Raw genomic sequence first — 16,804 nt, 5'->3', positions numbered from 1 at the left:
TTTAGCTGAGAGTGCCTAGGTGAGAGTACACCCTAAGCACAGTTTTTTCGAGTGAAGCCTGCCTGGTTGCTAATTGACCATCAAAGGTTAGAAGGTGGTGCTTGAAGAGAATGCTGTGATGCAAGGCAGAGGATGTATTGATTTATTCCCTCTCCATTGCAGGAAACTGTATCCTGATTTTGGACTGGCTGCAGGAGACAGAGGTAGCTGGGGCAAGATTTCCTTATAGCTAAACATAGTTGCTTGTATTGCATGTGACATAATGTTGTAACTTTTTTTCCTTTCTACTGAATAGATGTGTGGCTAATTTTCCTTTTACATTTGAGTTGCAATTACTTCAGTTTAGGCACACACAAGTAACTGTTTTGCCAATAGCAAGTTGGATGTCAGTATTTGGAACTGTCTTGACATCACACCCATCAGCTCATGTTATGTAATCACAAGAAAAAGCTTTCACCACTTTAATGTGGTGGATGAACCATTGGCATCCACTGCATTAACTTTAAACTGTGTTGAGTATAAAAGACACTAAAGAACAAAATCCTTTTGGCACCAGAAGGATGTTCTTTTTACAAAATAGCATTGGGACATGAAGTGAAAGCATCCCCTGCCTCTTGCTTTTAATTTTTTTAAATCATTGTGATGTACAGTGTGCACAGCACGCTGATGTTACACAGATTAAAAGTGAAATCAATCTGCGTCATTAGTACCAACTACTTTCCGTTCGACTGGTGCTCAAAGGTGTATTTCAGCACTGATCAAAGCTGTACCTTTCCCTAGTGGATCCCTGGTCGAGGGTAGCCACAGGTCCAAGCCGGGATTATCCTACTAAAATATGGGGGAGGGGGCATTTAAAAAGCAGCAGTCTTTCCACCCATTTAAAAGAAAAGTGTGCCAAATAGAGTTTGTGTCACCTGTTGGTTGGGGCTATGTCAGATTTTGTGGAGTTTACCCCCAATATGACCCCTGTGAGGTAAGAGCAGATAGCCCACTAGACACCAGGGAAAGTGGTAAAAAAGAGGAGGCTGTGGCAGTGTGTCCATGCCTCTAAGAGGCAGATTGGTGTGTTTATTCCAATCCCCTAACCCCCCCCAATTGGGTTGGGGCAGAAAGGCCACTAAACCTACAGATGTTTACAATACACATAGTTGAAGGTCGGGCCCACATCGCCCTACATGCACCTCTAATACCCAACAGTCTTTATGCCCCCTGGGAAAGATTGGAGGATTTACCCTCAGTGGCCTTCACAGACACTAGATATGTTTTTCTAGTTCAAAAGCATCTTATCCCCATGACAAGCAACAGACAACATTTGGGTTCTTTTTGGTGTAGTTTTGACATATGGCCTGGCAGAAAGGGTATACATCCCAATTTACTCTAACCTTACATGGTTAATGATTTCACCATTCAGATGCTGGTTCAGCTGCCAACAAGGGAACCCTACAAAGTGGCCATTTTTGAAACCTGAAGAACTAGGGGAATCAAGGGAGGTGTGGCTTGCATGGATACAACTACATTTTCATACCCAGAATGCACTACAAAGCGAAAACTTTGGGTCCAAATGTGCCTTTTTCTCACATTTCTATAAGGGAAAAGCCCAGAATCTGCAGGAATCAACAAATTCTTACCATCATGTGTTCCAACACATATGAATTGCTATCAATTTCTGGGCTCAGTTGTTGGCTCAGGGTATTGTGTGTCTTTGAACAACCAATAAACATATTATATCCCTGCAAGGGGAATGGTCTGTCGGATGTAATGGTATATTACATTTAAAAATTGGTCATCCGGGCAAAATATTACAGATGAAAACATTGTCACCTATTTTTTTTTTTCCTACTTATTTTCATATTTGTTATTTTAATAATGAACTTTTTTTAGAAAAGTCACAAGTGATCTACACAAATGAGCCCTTGCTAAATTTGAAATTGTGTCTAAATTTCAGAAATATATAGCTTTCTGCATCCATCTATAGCTTTCTGGGTCCACCAATGGGTTTCACACTCGTTTCCACAATAAACTGAAAATTGGTAGAAACCACATATAAAAGAAAAAAAATCAACTGCCGCTTAAAAAAAGGCAAACACAGTGGTAACAGAAAAATGTGTATTGTTCTCAATTCTAGTTATTCCCGAAAGAGTGGAAGATAGTGACCTTAGTTCAGCAAACTTTTTGTTGATGCAATTTTTTCCTATTTCTAGACATTTTTTGAAATGCTATATTTTGGCTACTTTCTTGGTTACCTCCAGGGGAATCCAAAAACCCTCTGTACATGTAGAGCCCCCAAAATATGGTTAAAAAAGTACATTAGACACACACAAGAGCACGGGTTTTATGACTCCCTGTTCTGTCGGTTGTTATTAGGCATGCAATCCTCTGCTGATGGCTCTATGTTGGGGTTGCTAACCAAAATCCTGCTAAATGTGTTTATTTCTTTCTTTACAACTAATAATTTTGACGTTATTTTCCTAACTTGTTTAAGTGATATTTTTTTTCTAGAATCAATAAAATATATTAAAAAAATCAAATACACAAACGATGATGGGAGGATTGCTTGCAGTAAGTCAAATCACTTGCAGTTGCTGAGGGTATCATTCCAATCCATCATTTTTTGTGTGTTTTTGTTTGTAATCTTTTTATTCCAATTTCAGAGAAACAAATAAAATAGTATTTCACCCCAGCTGTGAAAAGGCATGTGTGTAAGCAATCATCGTATAAAGCTTCCCATAATTGGGACTGGAGCACATCACGTCACAGTGGGTCAAAGGTCTTCACTTCATCACATTGACCCTACATTCCATTTTGTAGCTTGAACTGCCCCCGTTCCCCTCTTGTTCTTCACCTCTTGATTCCTACAATCTCTCATCCCTCACCTCCGCCCACGAGCCCCATATCTTCTCAAATTTGCATAGGCATCCTCGCACTTGATAGACCAGTTTCTCTGCCCCCATGCACCAGTCCATGCCTTCTTCCCATTCCTGCATGGTAGGCAAAGTCTGCGCCCCTCAGTGCTTCGGAGTATCCCTACGTGCCACCATCAGGGCAGGTTGCTAAAGATCAGGGCATATTGATCGAAGGACTGCTCACTCCAGATGTCCAATGAGATCAGCTGGGGCGTGAGCTGCACCCCGTGACCTAGGACCTCTGATATTCTATTACCCACCTGCTCCCAGTAGGCCCCAATCCTTGGGCATTCCTGTAGTGTGTGCAGAGGGGTGTTATTCATTTGACATCTCTGTCATGCCTTGCGGAACAGACGGGTTCTTGTGTAGTATTCCCTTTGCTGGGTTTTTAATTGGATCAAACGGAATCCCACTCTAATTGCAACCTCACTCGAGTGCCTGCACACTTGTCCCCAGTCATCGTCCTCTAGTCTCGCCAGGATTCTTTCCCATTTTTGTATAAGCGGTTGACTCGATGGAAGACTATTGTTCAACAATGTCGAGTAGATTTGGGACACCGCATATTTTGTCAGGAGCACCCAATACCTTGTACTCCAGTGAGGATTCTTCCTCTATGTCCTCACAAAGGGCCTCACACTTTCCCAATATGTATTGCATCTGCTTGTATCTTATGATCTGGCTTCAAATCAACTCATACTCAATTTCTCATTCCGCAAACTAGATCACATCCCTTCTTCCACATGTTGCCCAATTTTGAAATTCCCCAAAAATCCTGCTTCCTATGTCCTTCCACGTCACGCAAACCACTCAAGAGGTCTGGGTCTCAGAGCAGGGTCTCCAGTGTCAGTTTGCCTCACTGTCCTAATGTATGTGTCGCTCTCTTCCAGATACTGACCACCGTCCCTGTGGGGGGTAGGGGGGAGTGGGAGGTGTAGCCCTCTTCCTCCTTAGATTCATCCGAGAGAACCCCTGGGGCAATAGCAGTTCGATCCGCCCTCAGGGATGGTTTATAATTGGAATAGAGCAACCCGTCATTGATAGCCAGCAACTGTGAGGCACAGGAGTAGTACTGGAGATTCAGGAGGGCAATGCGCTCCTCCGTCTGTAGCGATGAGGCAATCCTAGGAACCCCACCATCCCATAGTAGCACCCTCACAATCTCGTCTATCGTCCACAAGATTATGTCCGTAACCAGGAAGGCAGTATTTTGCAAAATATTTAAGAATTTAGGCAAGTAGATCATTTCGTATAGGGTCGCACAACCCAGGAGGGATAATGGGAGTTTCCTCCACCTTTTCACATCTCGGCAGTAGGCCTCCAGTACTCTTCTTAGGTTTTCCCATAGAAACAAGTCTCAATCTGAGGTCACAAAAATACCTAAGTTCGGATCCCCAGAGTTGCCCACTGAAAAGGCTAGTCCAAATCCTAAGTCAGGTCTCCCTCTCCCACTGTCAAAGCCACTAACATGTGCTAATTAATGCAGAGCGCTGCATAGGTCCTGAAAATCTCTATGATAAGCAAGATTTGTGGTACAGAATTTGAGGGGTCCGCTGGATAAAGGAGGATATCATCAGCTTATAAGGAGATGACATCCTACCACTCTGGGTCCTATCAGAAGCCTTGTATTTTTGCATCCATTCAGATATAAGACACCAGCTGCTGAAGTGCCACCTCATATAGCGGGGGAGAGCCTTGACTGGTGCCCCTGGAAAACTGGAAGCTACAGGAGAGTCCCCTGTTAAACCGGACTCTTGCCACAGAATCTTTGTATAGTAAGCCCACCCAGGATAGAAAATGTGATCCAAAACCCATCTTGCCAAGGATCACCATCATATATGGCCATCCTAGTGAGTCAAAGCCCTTTTTGGCGCCCAAGGCCAGGAGGATTCCTGACTCACAATGTCTCTCACTACGTACTTAGCATCCTATCAGCCCCCTCAGGTTGTGCCTCGTTGCCTGTTGGGAACCCTCCTAGATCCCTGCACTGGAACAGGCCCAACAGACCCAAACAGTCAAATACGAAGGCGAAAATATGGGTCTTTGCTGTAGTGGATTTGGTACTCCTGCTGCTGCTTTCCTCTGAACACAAGCTATTGTGTCAGTGCCAAGGCCTCTACCCCATATTAGAACAGGTGTCCCTGGTTACCTATAGAATGGAAACTAAGCAGGAAAGGAAAGAGACCCAAATCTACCATGTGAATCTGCTGAAGAAATGGGAGGGCCCTCACCCGATCCTTCTTAGGGACAGAGTGGAAGTGCATTGATCCTAAGTTCATGGAGATATTGTGGTAGATCTTGAGGAGATAATTGTGGTCCGTCATGGGAATATTTTCCACCATCCTGGGGAGAGCCAGCCTAATCCACCACTCTAATACAACTGAACCAGGAGAGAAAGTACGCCTTAGACAAAATAGGATACCTGAAGCCTGTAGAACTGCTATTTATGTAGAGGTAAGGAATATGTTGCAGATGGGAGGTTAACAACCCTCTGTAGGTGAATGGATCTTCCTTATCACCCTAGTGCTGATCTATTTCTGTATTGATTTGCGCTGTTTCAATCCATTTCTGTTTTGATTTTCGCTAAGTGAACAAAATCTCCTCTTTGGCGTATGGATGAGATGATAGAGAGGATAGGGGATGCCCAATACACAAGCACCATTGATCTCTGCAAAGAATATTGGCAGGTTCCTCTTAACCACTATGACAAATAAATGACAGCATTTTCTACTCCAGGAGGGCTATACCAGTTTACTGCGTTACCTTTTGGTTTACACAGAACTCCTGCTACCTTCCAGAGAATGATGAACACTGTCCTAATGACCCACAACTCTTACACAGCTGCCTATATTGACGACATAGTCATGTACTGCCCCACCTGGTATGCACACTTGAGACACTTACAGAACATCCTGCAGGCCTTGGAAGCAGTAGGATTGAAGGTGATCCCAGCTAAAAGCCACCTTGCAGGCAAAAAAAGTGAAGTACTTGGGGTATTTACTAAGGGAAGGCCACATACAACCTCAATCTGAGAAAGTTATGGCTATTCGACAGGTGCCTTTCCCGAAAACCAAAAGAGATTCCTGAGCCTTCCTGGGTCTGATAGGCTGTACCTGAGGTTCATCCCCAGATTCTTCCAACTAGCAACCTCCTTGACTGATTCACTGAAGAACACCCGGTAGGCAGACCAAGGTCCTAAACAACCCTCACAAAGGTGTTAGAGGCTTTCCAAGTATTACAGAACACATCTGAACCAGTTCTTCGTTGTCCTGATTTTTCTCAACGGTTTATCCTACAAACAGCTGCTTCCAGCGTGGCACTAGGAGCAGTCCTGTTGCAAAAAAGACGAAACAGGAAATCAAATTCCCATTATCTATATTAGCAGAAAACTCTTGCTGTTGTTGAGAAAGAAGCCCTGGCCATGAAGTGGGTCATAGCTTCTCGCCAGTATTATCTGGAGGGCTTGAAGTTTCTCCTTTACACTGACCACGCACCCCTGGAATGGATGACCCGCAGCAAAGGTGCCAATGATTGCATACTGCAATGGTTCCTTACAGCCCTTCTGGTTCAAGACATATCATCGAAAAGACACTGGCCAAACTAACGCAGAATTCATGTCAAGTTATCTTCAGGGCACATTTCCTCCAGGGAAGAAAGTAAAGGAGGGGAGATGTGGGAAAACCCCATCCCGAGCCCGCACTTGCCTGGTAAAAACACTGTGGACCACTCCTCACTGCTCCTGAAACGCTGTTGAAGCCTGGAAGGGAAATAAAGGGAGGACATCAGATCAGTAAAGGGGCTGGACCGGGCCATAGCACCATCAAAACTGTGAAAGGACTTTGCCTTTCAGATCCCAAGGGGCAGGGCAATCTCGTCAAAAGCGAGAACGGATGAGGACATCAGCATGCAGTAGTATCCTCAAATGCACATCTGGAAGGAGCAGGAAGCCGCCAGCAAGAACCAGAAGGAGCCAAGCAGGAGGATGCCACGCGGCAGGAGAACTGGGAGCTGGTGCAGAGGAACCCAACGCCACTGAAGATTCCCCAGAGACATGGACAGAGGATTGGTCGACGCCCCAGAGGAGGACAAAATAAAAATGGATCAGGGGTTTGGTTGCAGAATAAGTTCCTTAATGGTTTGTGCCAGATGGCCACAGTGTTATGGAGATACCACATAATGTTTTAGTTTAGCTCCCATTCTTATGGCTGTAAAGATGTTTGAATATGATTCAAGCCCAGGGACGAAGCTAGGTCAGTAACATTTGGGGGGGTTTCAGCTTCAGATTTCCCAACAAACACGCTGGCATATTATGGCGGACGTGATACTCTGTCACGTATGTGACGGCTATCCCATCCGTCACATTACAAGTTCCATTATATCCTATGGAACTTGTAAAATGGCGGGCAGTATATCCGTCACGTTTGTGACGGAGTATCCCATTCGCCAAGGTCGTAATCAGGCCCGTAATATCTTGTACAATAATTAACATTTTTTCGAGCTTTCAAAACACAGATGAGAGACTGAGTGTTTGTATTTTTGTTAGTGTGTGTGTGTGTGTGTGTGTGTGTGTGTGTATAAATGCCACATGAAATCTGACAGACATTTCACCATACTCCAATGAAAACAACTGTACTCAACTATTCTTCAGAATTTTTTTTTAATTAATTGGGTGTGACACCCCAAACACAGTAATTGTTAGAAATGGGGTCTCTAGTTGGCAGTCGGTTGCACCCTGTCCAAGTAGGGACCCTCACTCTAGTCACGATAAGGGAGATACCCACTCAGATAACCCCTGCTCACCCCCTCAGTAGCTTGGCACGAGCAGTCAAGCTTATCTCAGAAGCAATGTGTAAAGCATTTGCACATAACACACAGTAATAAATAAAAACACTATAAAAGGACACCACACCAGTTTTAGAAAAATAGCCAATATCTATCTATATAAAACAAGACCAAATACGATAAAAAACCAATATACATAAATAAAAATATGAATTCTGCAAGATTTACTCAAAAAGTCAGTTCCTTGAAGTCGATAGCTCCACCTGGGGCTATCATGGCGTTGTGGTCAGCCAAAACCAACAGTTCAGGCCGGCCGCAGCGTTGCAGGGCCAGCTACGGTGTTGGGAAGAGCCGCCAACAGTACCTTGGGTTTGCAGGGTGTCGTAATCCTCGCGGTGAGCTCTGGAGAGCAGTGTCGCTGATGTCGCAGTGTCAGTTCCGGAGTTGGTGCAGGAGTCGTCGGGCCCTTGAGGTCACACGTGTTGCAGATCGAACTCCAGGCTGATGAAGTCAGGTGCGATGGCGTCGGGGCTGCAGTGCGAAGTGGGATGGTGCGATGTGCAGTGCCCACAGGTCACGGTGCAGGCAGCGGCTCGGTGACGGCGTCCATCGGCGTTGGTGAGACCAGGGCTGCGGTGTGAAGCGGGGCGGTGCGACGTGCGGTGTCCACGGGTCACGGTGCAGGCAGCGTCATCGGCGTTGCTGAAACACTGTTGTCGGTAGGGCCAAGCCAGCGGTGCGGGGCGGGACGGTGCTTCGTGACCCTCACGAGGGGTGTCCACAGGCCACGGTGCAGGCAGGATGCCTGGTGACAACACAGGAGTCGATGGTGCTGGCGTCGGTAGACCGGGACTGCGGTGCGGGACGGGTCGGTGCTTCGTGTACCTCACGAGCGGTGTCCACAGACCACGGTGCAGGCAGCGGCGCCGGTGTCAGCAAGAGCGGCGGCAGCGGAGATGCCCAGGCTGTGGTGAGAGCAGGCGATGCTGGAGTGCAGGGTCCACAGGTCATGGTGCGAACATCGGCTCGGTGAAGTCGTCCGATGACTGCGTCGGGGAAACCAGGGTCGCGTGCGAAGCGGGGCAATGCGACTCTGTCTGGCGTCGGCAGGTCACGGTGTAGGCCAGTGGCGTCGTTGGCGGCATCAGTGGTTTCTCCTCTAGAACAGCACAAAACACACAGCTCCCAGTGCTGCAGGTCGAGGAAACTGAAGTCTTTGGTGTCCCTGGGACAATTCCAACAGGAGGCAAGCTCTACTCCAAGCCCTTGGAGAATTTTCTCAAGCAGGACACACAGCAAAGTCACCCTTTTCACTCTTTTCAGGCAGAAGCAGCAACTGTAGGCCAGTCCAGCAAAGCAGCACAGCAAAGGGACAGTACTCCTCCTTCAGCTCTTCTCCTTGCAGAGGTTCCTCTTGATTCCAGAAAGATTCTAAAAGTCTGGGATTTTGGGTCTTCTTCTTATACCCAGTTCTGCCTTTGAAGTTGGCAAACTTCAAAGCAAAGTCTCAAGTGTTTGCAAGATCCTTCCTTGTGCAGGCCAGGCCCCAGACGCACACCAGGGGGTCGGAGACTGCATTGTGTGAGGGAAGGCACAGTCCTTTCGGGTGTGAATGACCACTCCTCCCTCCTCTCTAGCTCAGATGGCTCATCAGGATATGCAGGCTACACCCCCACCCCCTTTCGTGTCACTGTCTAGAGAGGTGCAAAACAGCCCAACTGTTAAACTGACCCAGACAGGCAAACCACAAACAGTCACAGAATGGTATAAGCAAGAAAATGCCTACTTTGTAAAAGTGGTAATTTCAAACAGACAATTTAAAAACCAACTTCACTAAAAGATGTATTTTTAAATTGTGAGTTCAAAGACCCTAAACTTCATATTTTTATCTACTCTCAAAGGGAATCTGCGCTTTAAGGATATTTAAAGGCAGCCCCCGTGTTAACCTATGAGAGAGATAGGCCTTGCACAGTGACAACCGCATTTGGCAGTATTTCACTGTTAGGGCATATAAAACACACTAGTATATGTCCTACCTTAAACATACACTGCACCCTCCCCTTGGGGTTACCTAGGGCCTAACTTAGGGGTGCCTTCCACATAGTAAAAGGGAAGGTTGAGGCCTGGCAAGTGGGTACACTTGCCAAGTCGAATTGGCAGTTTACAACTGCACACACAGACACTGCAATGGCAGGTCTGAGTCATGTTTACAGGGCTACTAATGTGGGTGGCACAACCAGTGCTGCAGGCCCACTAGTAGCATTTGATTCACAGGCCCTGGCCACTTCTAGGGCACGTTACTAGGGACTTATTAGTAAACCAAATATGCCAATTATGGATAAACCAATCCACAGTCAAATTTATATGGGGAGCACTTGCACTTTAGCACTGATTAGCAGTGGTAAAGTGTGCAGAGACAACAAACCAGCAAAAACGGAGTCCAAAAAACAGGAGGAAGAAGGCAAAAAGTTTGGGGATAGCCCTGCGAAAAGGGCCATTTCCAACAGTAATGCATTTGTAGTTTATCATTCTATATTTAATGTAGCTCGGTATTATAGAGTTTGGTACCAATTTTAAGGCATTTTAGGTCTGTGTTTTAACAGAGGGAAAGGGGGTGTCTTTGCAGGTCACCATAAATGAGCACCAAAGGTGCCCTCATTGTGAGAAACTACTGAAATTTTCGATACAAATCCTTGCTTTGATTTTATACAAATTGAATTACCCTCATTTTATACTGAAAAATGTGTGGTAGTAAAAAAGATTAATAACAATGAAATTAATCTTGGTGTTTTCATAAAGTTAGTTATATTTTAAATGCAAAATTAGCAGTAGCATTTTTACTGCTGCTAATGGGCATGGCTAATGCTGTAATGTGGTGTTGCCACATTACAAATGTTGTGTTACCGCATTTTTATTATGGTACATCAATTTAAACAGCAAAAGGTGTTAACTATATGATAAACGGCTTACCTTGCATTTAAAACTACATTTGCATGGATAAATTGCACTCCATAAGAACGCTAATGTGTCTTTGCCACAAATATATTTTAGGTTGTGTTTAAAAAGAAAAGATGTATTTGTTATATTTAGGAATGTTAAAGGAGGCCAGACTACACCCATATTGTCAGCTCACTTCCCATATTCCCTGAAAATCTACCAACGTGTAGCATTGATTCAGTATTGTACTTGTGACATAGGATTGCCCAATTGTGTGCTAAAGTACTGGACAAATGTATACCCTGATTATAAAACCATGGAACGTCGTGTACTTTAATTCAGCGTGTTGTACATTTTTATATATACATATTTTGACATTAATGGGAATTTTTGTTATACATAAATCAAGCCACCTCAGTAAGATGAAAACTCAGTACCTGATGGCGAATGGTGACCATTTTCTGAAAAAAGAAATCCTGTCTAAGCTGAACCTTTTACACGCCTCTCAGTGGAATGTCCATTACCTGTCCATCATCCAGACTGAAATAGTGAAGCCGTTGCTCCTTTACTGGTAAGAAAACAACGAACACCATGTGCACATTAATTTGTATCTTTTGGGAATCATATTTATCATAGAAAGCGCAATGTTTTATTAATCTATTCTACCCAGATTAATGTAGGGCCTTTTTTCTGTTCACATTTCTCTGCGATAGTGATAAAATAACTTTGTAAAGGGTAAAGCATTGAACGGCTGGTACTTACACAGAATCAGAAGCAAGCAGTAGCAGTGGTTTTATGTCTACGTTTTTAGTGTGCAGGAAGGCATACTGATTGTAGAGTATGAATGTTTCCACTTAAGTGAAAGAAAGGCAATTAGACATTGAGAATGCAAATCATTGTAAAAGTGAGTATTAATTGCAAGGAGCAATGTAGACAAAATGGGGAAGTACTGTACATGTGGTTTAGCTGTGAGAAAGAAATCAATAATTCCTACATATTCATTTTAGAAAAATAATTAATGAAAGGTAAAAACACAGCAACTTGTGTCTGTAAAAACCATGAAATTAATAGTCAACAGATAAAATGCCAGACAAAATCACATAACAACACTAAAATAAATCATATTTTGTTTAAAAACCTAAATGAAGATAAACTGGAGACAGTCCTGTGGGCTTGTGCGCCGGTCATTAAACTCTAAACACACTGCAATATAAAGTACTCTCTATATCAGTGAACCATGCCATGAGAGCCATGTTTAGCAATACATCAATAAAAAGAATAAAACATTTTTAATACAAAGTAGTTAAAGTGCTCAAAGCTAATTTTGACATCACACCAAAGACTTTTGTAGGTGAAATCCTTTTTCTAATTACAGCATGCTAGTGATAGTAAAATTGAAGCAGTCTCATAGACTTGGACGCTAGCCTTAAAACCTGAAACATTCTATATTATGCCTGAAGTGCAAAGGTACTAAAGTCCTCTCTGTGTCAACGAACAATCCTATAAAGGAGCACATTACCATAATTATTAAAGGCAATTTTGGATTCATAGTGGCTAAAGTGTTCAGGGCTAATTTTGGCGGCACGCCAGAGTTGGAAGGCAGTTGTACCAACAGCACAACAGACCAGTGGAAATAAAACTAAAACACACCTATAGCCTTTCACACTGACCATGGGGCCACAGCCACTCTGCAATTCATAAAATGCATTATTATTATTTTGTCCTCATAGTGATTCCACTTGGGCAATGAGGGCAGCAGGATTGTAGCACAGAAGGGAAACCTCAGTGGTAAGAAGGAACCCCTCTATGCCACTCGTGTCTTCCCACAAGCCGCACAAGACCAGGGCAGTTTCTGCCAGTATCCTCTAGCCACGGGCAGGTTAATCACCCAGCCCAACACGCTAGTACCAGAAGAGGACTTGTGGAAGCTCTTAATCATTGGACTTCACCAGTCAATGGTCTGACCAGGATGACATATCCTTTTAGATTGTACTCATTTTTCCCACAGTGACCAAAACGTATTCCTCTTGCTGGGGGACACTGTTCTAAATGATACAAGTTATTGACCGCTGTCAGCCATTCGTGTGAGGTTGGAATCAAGGGGAGGACCCACTTTAAACAAATCTCCCCTCAGGCCACGAGGATTAGCACAAACAAGAGGTATCTTTTAATGTCTGTCAACCTTCTGACCTTGTGCTTCCCCTTTAGTCACCCCAAATATTACCAACAAGAGGCTTAACTTCCGGGCTAATTACATCCATAAGCACCTTACCCACATCTTGCCAGAACTGACCAAGCCTGGGCACTGCCAAAAGAATATGAAAATTGTTTGCCCTCTCTTCATTGCAGCGGGGGAAGTTCTTCTTGGTCTTCCCCAGGCAGATTTAACTATGATTCAAGGGTGGACATTGATACTTGCCCGAGGTTGATGACATCTAGCGATGGCAGATCCTTTTCCCACTTCTTTTCTGGCAAGAGGGGGGACTCTTCCTCTGCCTCTATTAACATCCAATATCATAAGGCAACCTCCTTATGATGAGTGTATCTTTGAAGTAGTTTCTTCTCCCAAGTGCTTTTCCCTTGCCCTTCCTTTGAAAGGGTACTTGCACAGCTCACCAGTTGATAATATTTGAATTTAAAAACCGAGCCCTCCCATTCACTTCGTGAATATGGACCAGGATATCAAATTGTGTCCCTCTATGATTTGGCCTCACTTCACCAACCCCTTCTCCCGTAAGGGGCTAGATAACTTATCTTGGAGACATTCCGGGGTGCCTGGTGAGTCCCAGATGGGAGCTGAGCTGCTATAATATGATATCCCTAGGACTTGCCGAACCTGAAACCATGTCTTGCAAACCGCCAACAGAGTCTTTAGCCTGACCCTCTAGAAGTATTTCGGATGGCCAAATTTTAATAAAAAGTGATCGCCCGTCTCGGGGAGGTGTCTAGTCATTGCCCTGAATAGAGGAGTGAAACTGGGCCTATCAGTCCATAACTGTCTTATATTTTTTAGCTGAAATGCCAAATAGTATTTATAGAAATCAGGAGTTGCAATGCCCCCTTGCTCTTTCTTGTACAGCTTCTTCCAAGCAATACGAACTCCCCTTGATGCCCACACAAAAGAAGTCAAATCCCCCTGTAGCTTTTTGAACCACACCGATTTAAACTTTAAGGGGATTGTATTAAAAAAAAAAGGTAAACTTTGGTAGAGTAATCATCTTCAAAACATTTGATCTACCAATGAGAGAAAGTGGGAGACCAGCCCATATTTTTAATAACTTCTTTGTAGCTGCCCATACCTTGTTAAAATTGACCTGGGCAACCTCCTCCAGATTAGCTGTAATCTGCACCCCCAGATAGTTTATCTCCTGTTTGACCAGAGGACTATTGTAGGTGGTATTAAAACACATAATTTCAGTCTTCTGCTGGTTTACCGAATAACCTGACACCCTCCAAAACTCCTCTAAAGAATGTAGAATATTTGGGAAGTACCCACCCAAATCTCTAGTATATATCATTAAATCATCCGTATACAGTGCTACTTTCTTCTCATATCCTCTACATTGGAAGGGCTCAATATTTATGTTCCTTCTGTTCATTATAGCCAAATGCTCAATATACAGGCTGAAAAGAAGGGGGGAAAATGGGCAGCCTCGACGAGTCCCTTGCCCAATTTTGAATTGCTGTGACAGGTTGCCATTGATCAGTATTCTGGCCACAGGGTTATTATATAGGGCCCTGATTGCCCTAGAGAAAACATCCCCGAACTTGTAGACCTCCATGACCATCTGTAAAAATGGCCAGCTGACCCAATCAAATGCTTTAGCAGCATCGAAAGTAAGAACCACTGTCCTGAAGTGCCAGATCTATAGCGCCCAGTAAATCTTGTGTTAATTGAAGTTGTCTCCCCTTAATAAAGCCCTTCTGATGATCATGGACTAATGTGCCAACCACCGTTTCAAGCCTCATTGATAGAATATGGGTATAGATGTTATAGTCTGAATTGAGTAATGAAATGGGTCTATAGGACTCACATTGTGCCAGATTTATATTAGGTTTCAAGATTAAGCTAATAATAGCCTCATCCCATGATTTCGGCATCTCTAAACCCTTTGAGAAAACGTCATTAATTAATTCCAGCATGATTGGGGCCAGCTCATACTGGAGTATTCTATAACATAAATTTGGTAAGCTATCACTGCCAGGTGATTTCCCCCCTTTTAAGCTCACTATGGCTTCATGTAACTCTTCCATGTCTAGCTCTATTTCCAACTCATGCCTTGATGTCCCATCTAGCCCAGGGAGGGGGAATGCCACCCAGAAAACCCCAGATCTGGTCCTCTGTGGCCTCTGAGTCCTCTGTATATAATTCCTGAAAAAATGAGATAAAAGCCTCTTCTCAGCCTCCCCTGTGAAGTAACTACCCGTATCTTCATTTGTAATACATGTAATACTATTTCTTGTCTGTCCTACCTTTGTTTGTCATGGCAAATGTTTGCTAAACCCTTACCCATGCTAATAATGTGCAAACCTACTGCTTTCTCATCTTCCTCTATTCTTAGTTTCTAAAAAAGCCTCGAAGTCTGCCTTGGCCCTCTTCATCTGAACGTCCAGAGTAATTAATTGTTGTTTATCCAAAAATGTGTGGGCCTTGAGTTGCAGCTCTTGTATAGCCATTTCAAGCTCTCCTTACTGCTTCTCTATGTCTATAGACAGCCATGTTAATTACCCTCCCTCTTATATAGGCCTTATAAACATCCCAAACCACCTGTAGAATAGCGGGCCCATAGTTTATAGCAAAAAATTATTTAGTATCTCGCTTTAAGCCCTCAGTAATCAGTTCATCCAAAAACATGCCCCGGTTTACCCTCCACCTAGGATGAGTGCTTGACTTGTCAAAATTAAAATGAAGTTTCGCCACCGAGTGATCAGATAAATGCTCTGGACCGTGCCCAACATATTTAGCTTTCCCACACAAACTTCTATGCACTAAAAAGAAATCAATCCTGGAACGATGGCCGTATTTCTTATTATAAAAGGTAAATCTTGGACCGATGCCGCCCTTCCAGCACCAAATGTCTACCAGGTCCAGATCTTCCTTCCCCTGTTTCACCGAGACTCTTGTTTTAGGTGAATTCACAGTACCTCTAGAGGTAGACTTTTCCAAAACTGGATCCAACAGAACATTGAAATCGCCCCGTAACAGGACTGGTTACTTTGAATTTAACATTTGATTATATAAGGCTTGAAAGGGTTCTGGATTGTCTATATTGGGACCACAGTAACCTACTATCGTGAACCAGAACCCGTACACTTTCGCTTCAACAAACATCCATCGCCCTTTGGGGTCAACAGTGACATTGCCCAGGATTGCCCTTACAGATTTTCTAAATAGGATTGTGATTCCTTTAACCACACAGGATTGAGTAGTGCTCACACATTGATCTACCCATTTCATATGCTTTAGTATGTTTCCCCACTCCTCTTGTAGTAGATGGGTCTTTTGGAGGATGAGCACTTCTTCGTCTACCGCTCTCAAAACCTCAAAAATCTTCTGCCTTCGTCCATTAACTCTAAGGCCACTTACATTCCAAGATAAAACCTTTTAGATGGGCAAACTTAATTCTAGGCATTACAGGAAAGGGGTTGCCCTCACATTCCAAGCTTACCCAAGTATAATTTGGTGTTCAGTATTACACTCCATTGGAACTATTTATTTTTATTTTTTCCCATGTGCTCCCACACCCTATGATGAATAGACTGACCTAAATTTTTGTAGTGAAACAAACTCCCTACCCCAACCCTGGGGATCCCTCCCTACTTTTGTTGGGGGAATCGGAAAAATTACCCCCGGCTGAGCTCTCTTTGAGCTGGGCAACGTAAATCACATACTTTCACGAGGTGCTTTAATCTGCTCCAGAAAAGTGCAAACCTCATTCGGAGTCCTAATATTATGTATCTTATTATTACACATAATTCTAGCTAGATGCAATTTCCAGCAGCAGACAGTTGCCCCCAAAGACCTGAGTTCCTGGATATACTTCCCCAGTTTCCATTGCCTGTCCTGCATAGCTGTGGAAACATCGGATCTTATATGGAAGGACCAGTCCCCCTTAGAGAAACTATTGACTTTGAGAGCTTCTGACAAAATCCTTTTTTTAATGGAGTAAGATCCAGAATTAACC

At 43.8% G+C, this 16,804-nt stretch overlaps 1 protein-coding gene across 2 annotated transcripts in view; it reads left to right on the top strand.

Annotated features, from left to right (window-relative positions):
* Window positions 1-16,804, top strand: part of RGS22 (regulator of G protein signaling 22) — a 742,354-nt gene that overhangs the window by 133,734 nt on the left and 591,816 nt on the right. For both annotated transcript variants that reach the window (XM_069220550.1, XM_069220549.1), the window contains exon 9: window positions 11,029-11,190. In XM_069220550.1, the coding sequence (XP_069076651.1) occupies window positions 11,029-11,190 (162 nt within the window). The remainder of the gene's footprint in view (window positions 1-11,028; window positions 11,191-16,804) is intronic.

The sequence above is a fragment of the Pleurodeles waltl genome, chromosome 2_2 (assembly GCF_031143425.1).
Source record: "Pleurodeles waltl isolate 20211129_DDA chromosome 2_2, aPleWal1.hap1.20221129, whole genome shotgun sequence".
Taxonomy (NCBI): domain Eukaryota; kingdom Metazoa; phylum Chordata; class Amphibia; order Caudata; family Salamandridae; genus Pleurodeles; species Pleurodeles waltl.
Note: the sequence above shows the minus strand (reverse complement) of the source record. Positions and strands in the feature narration are given on the sequence as shown.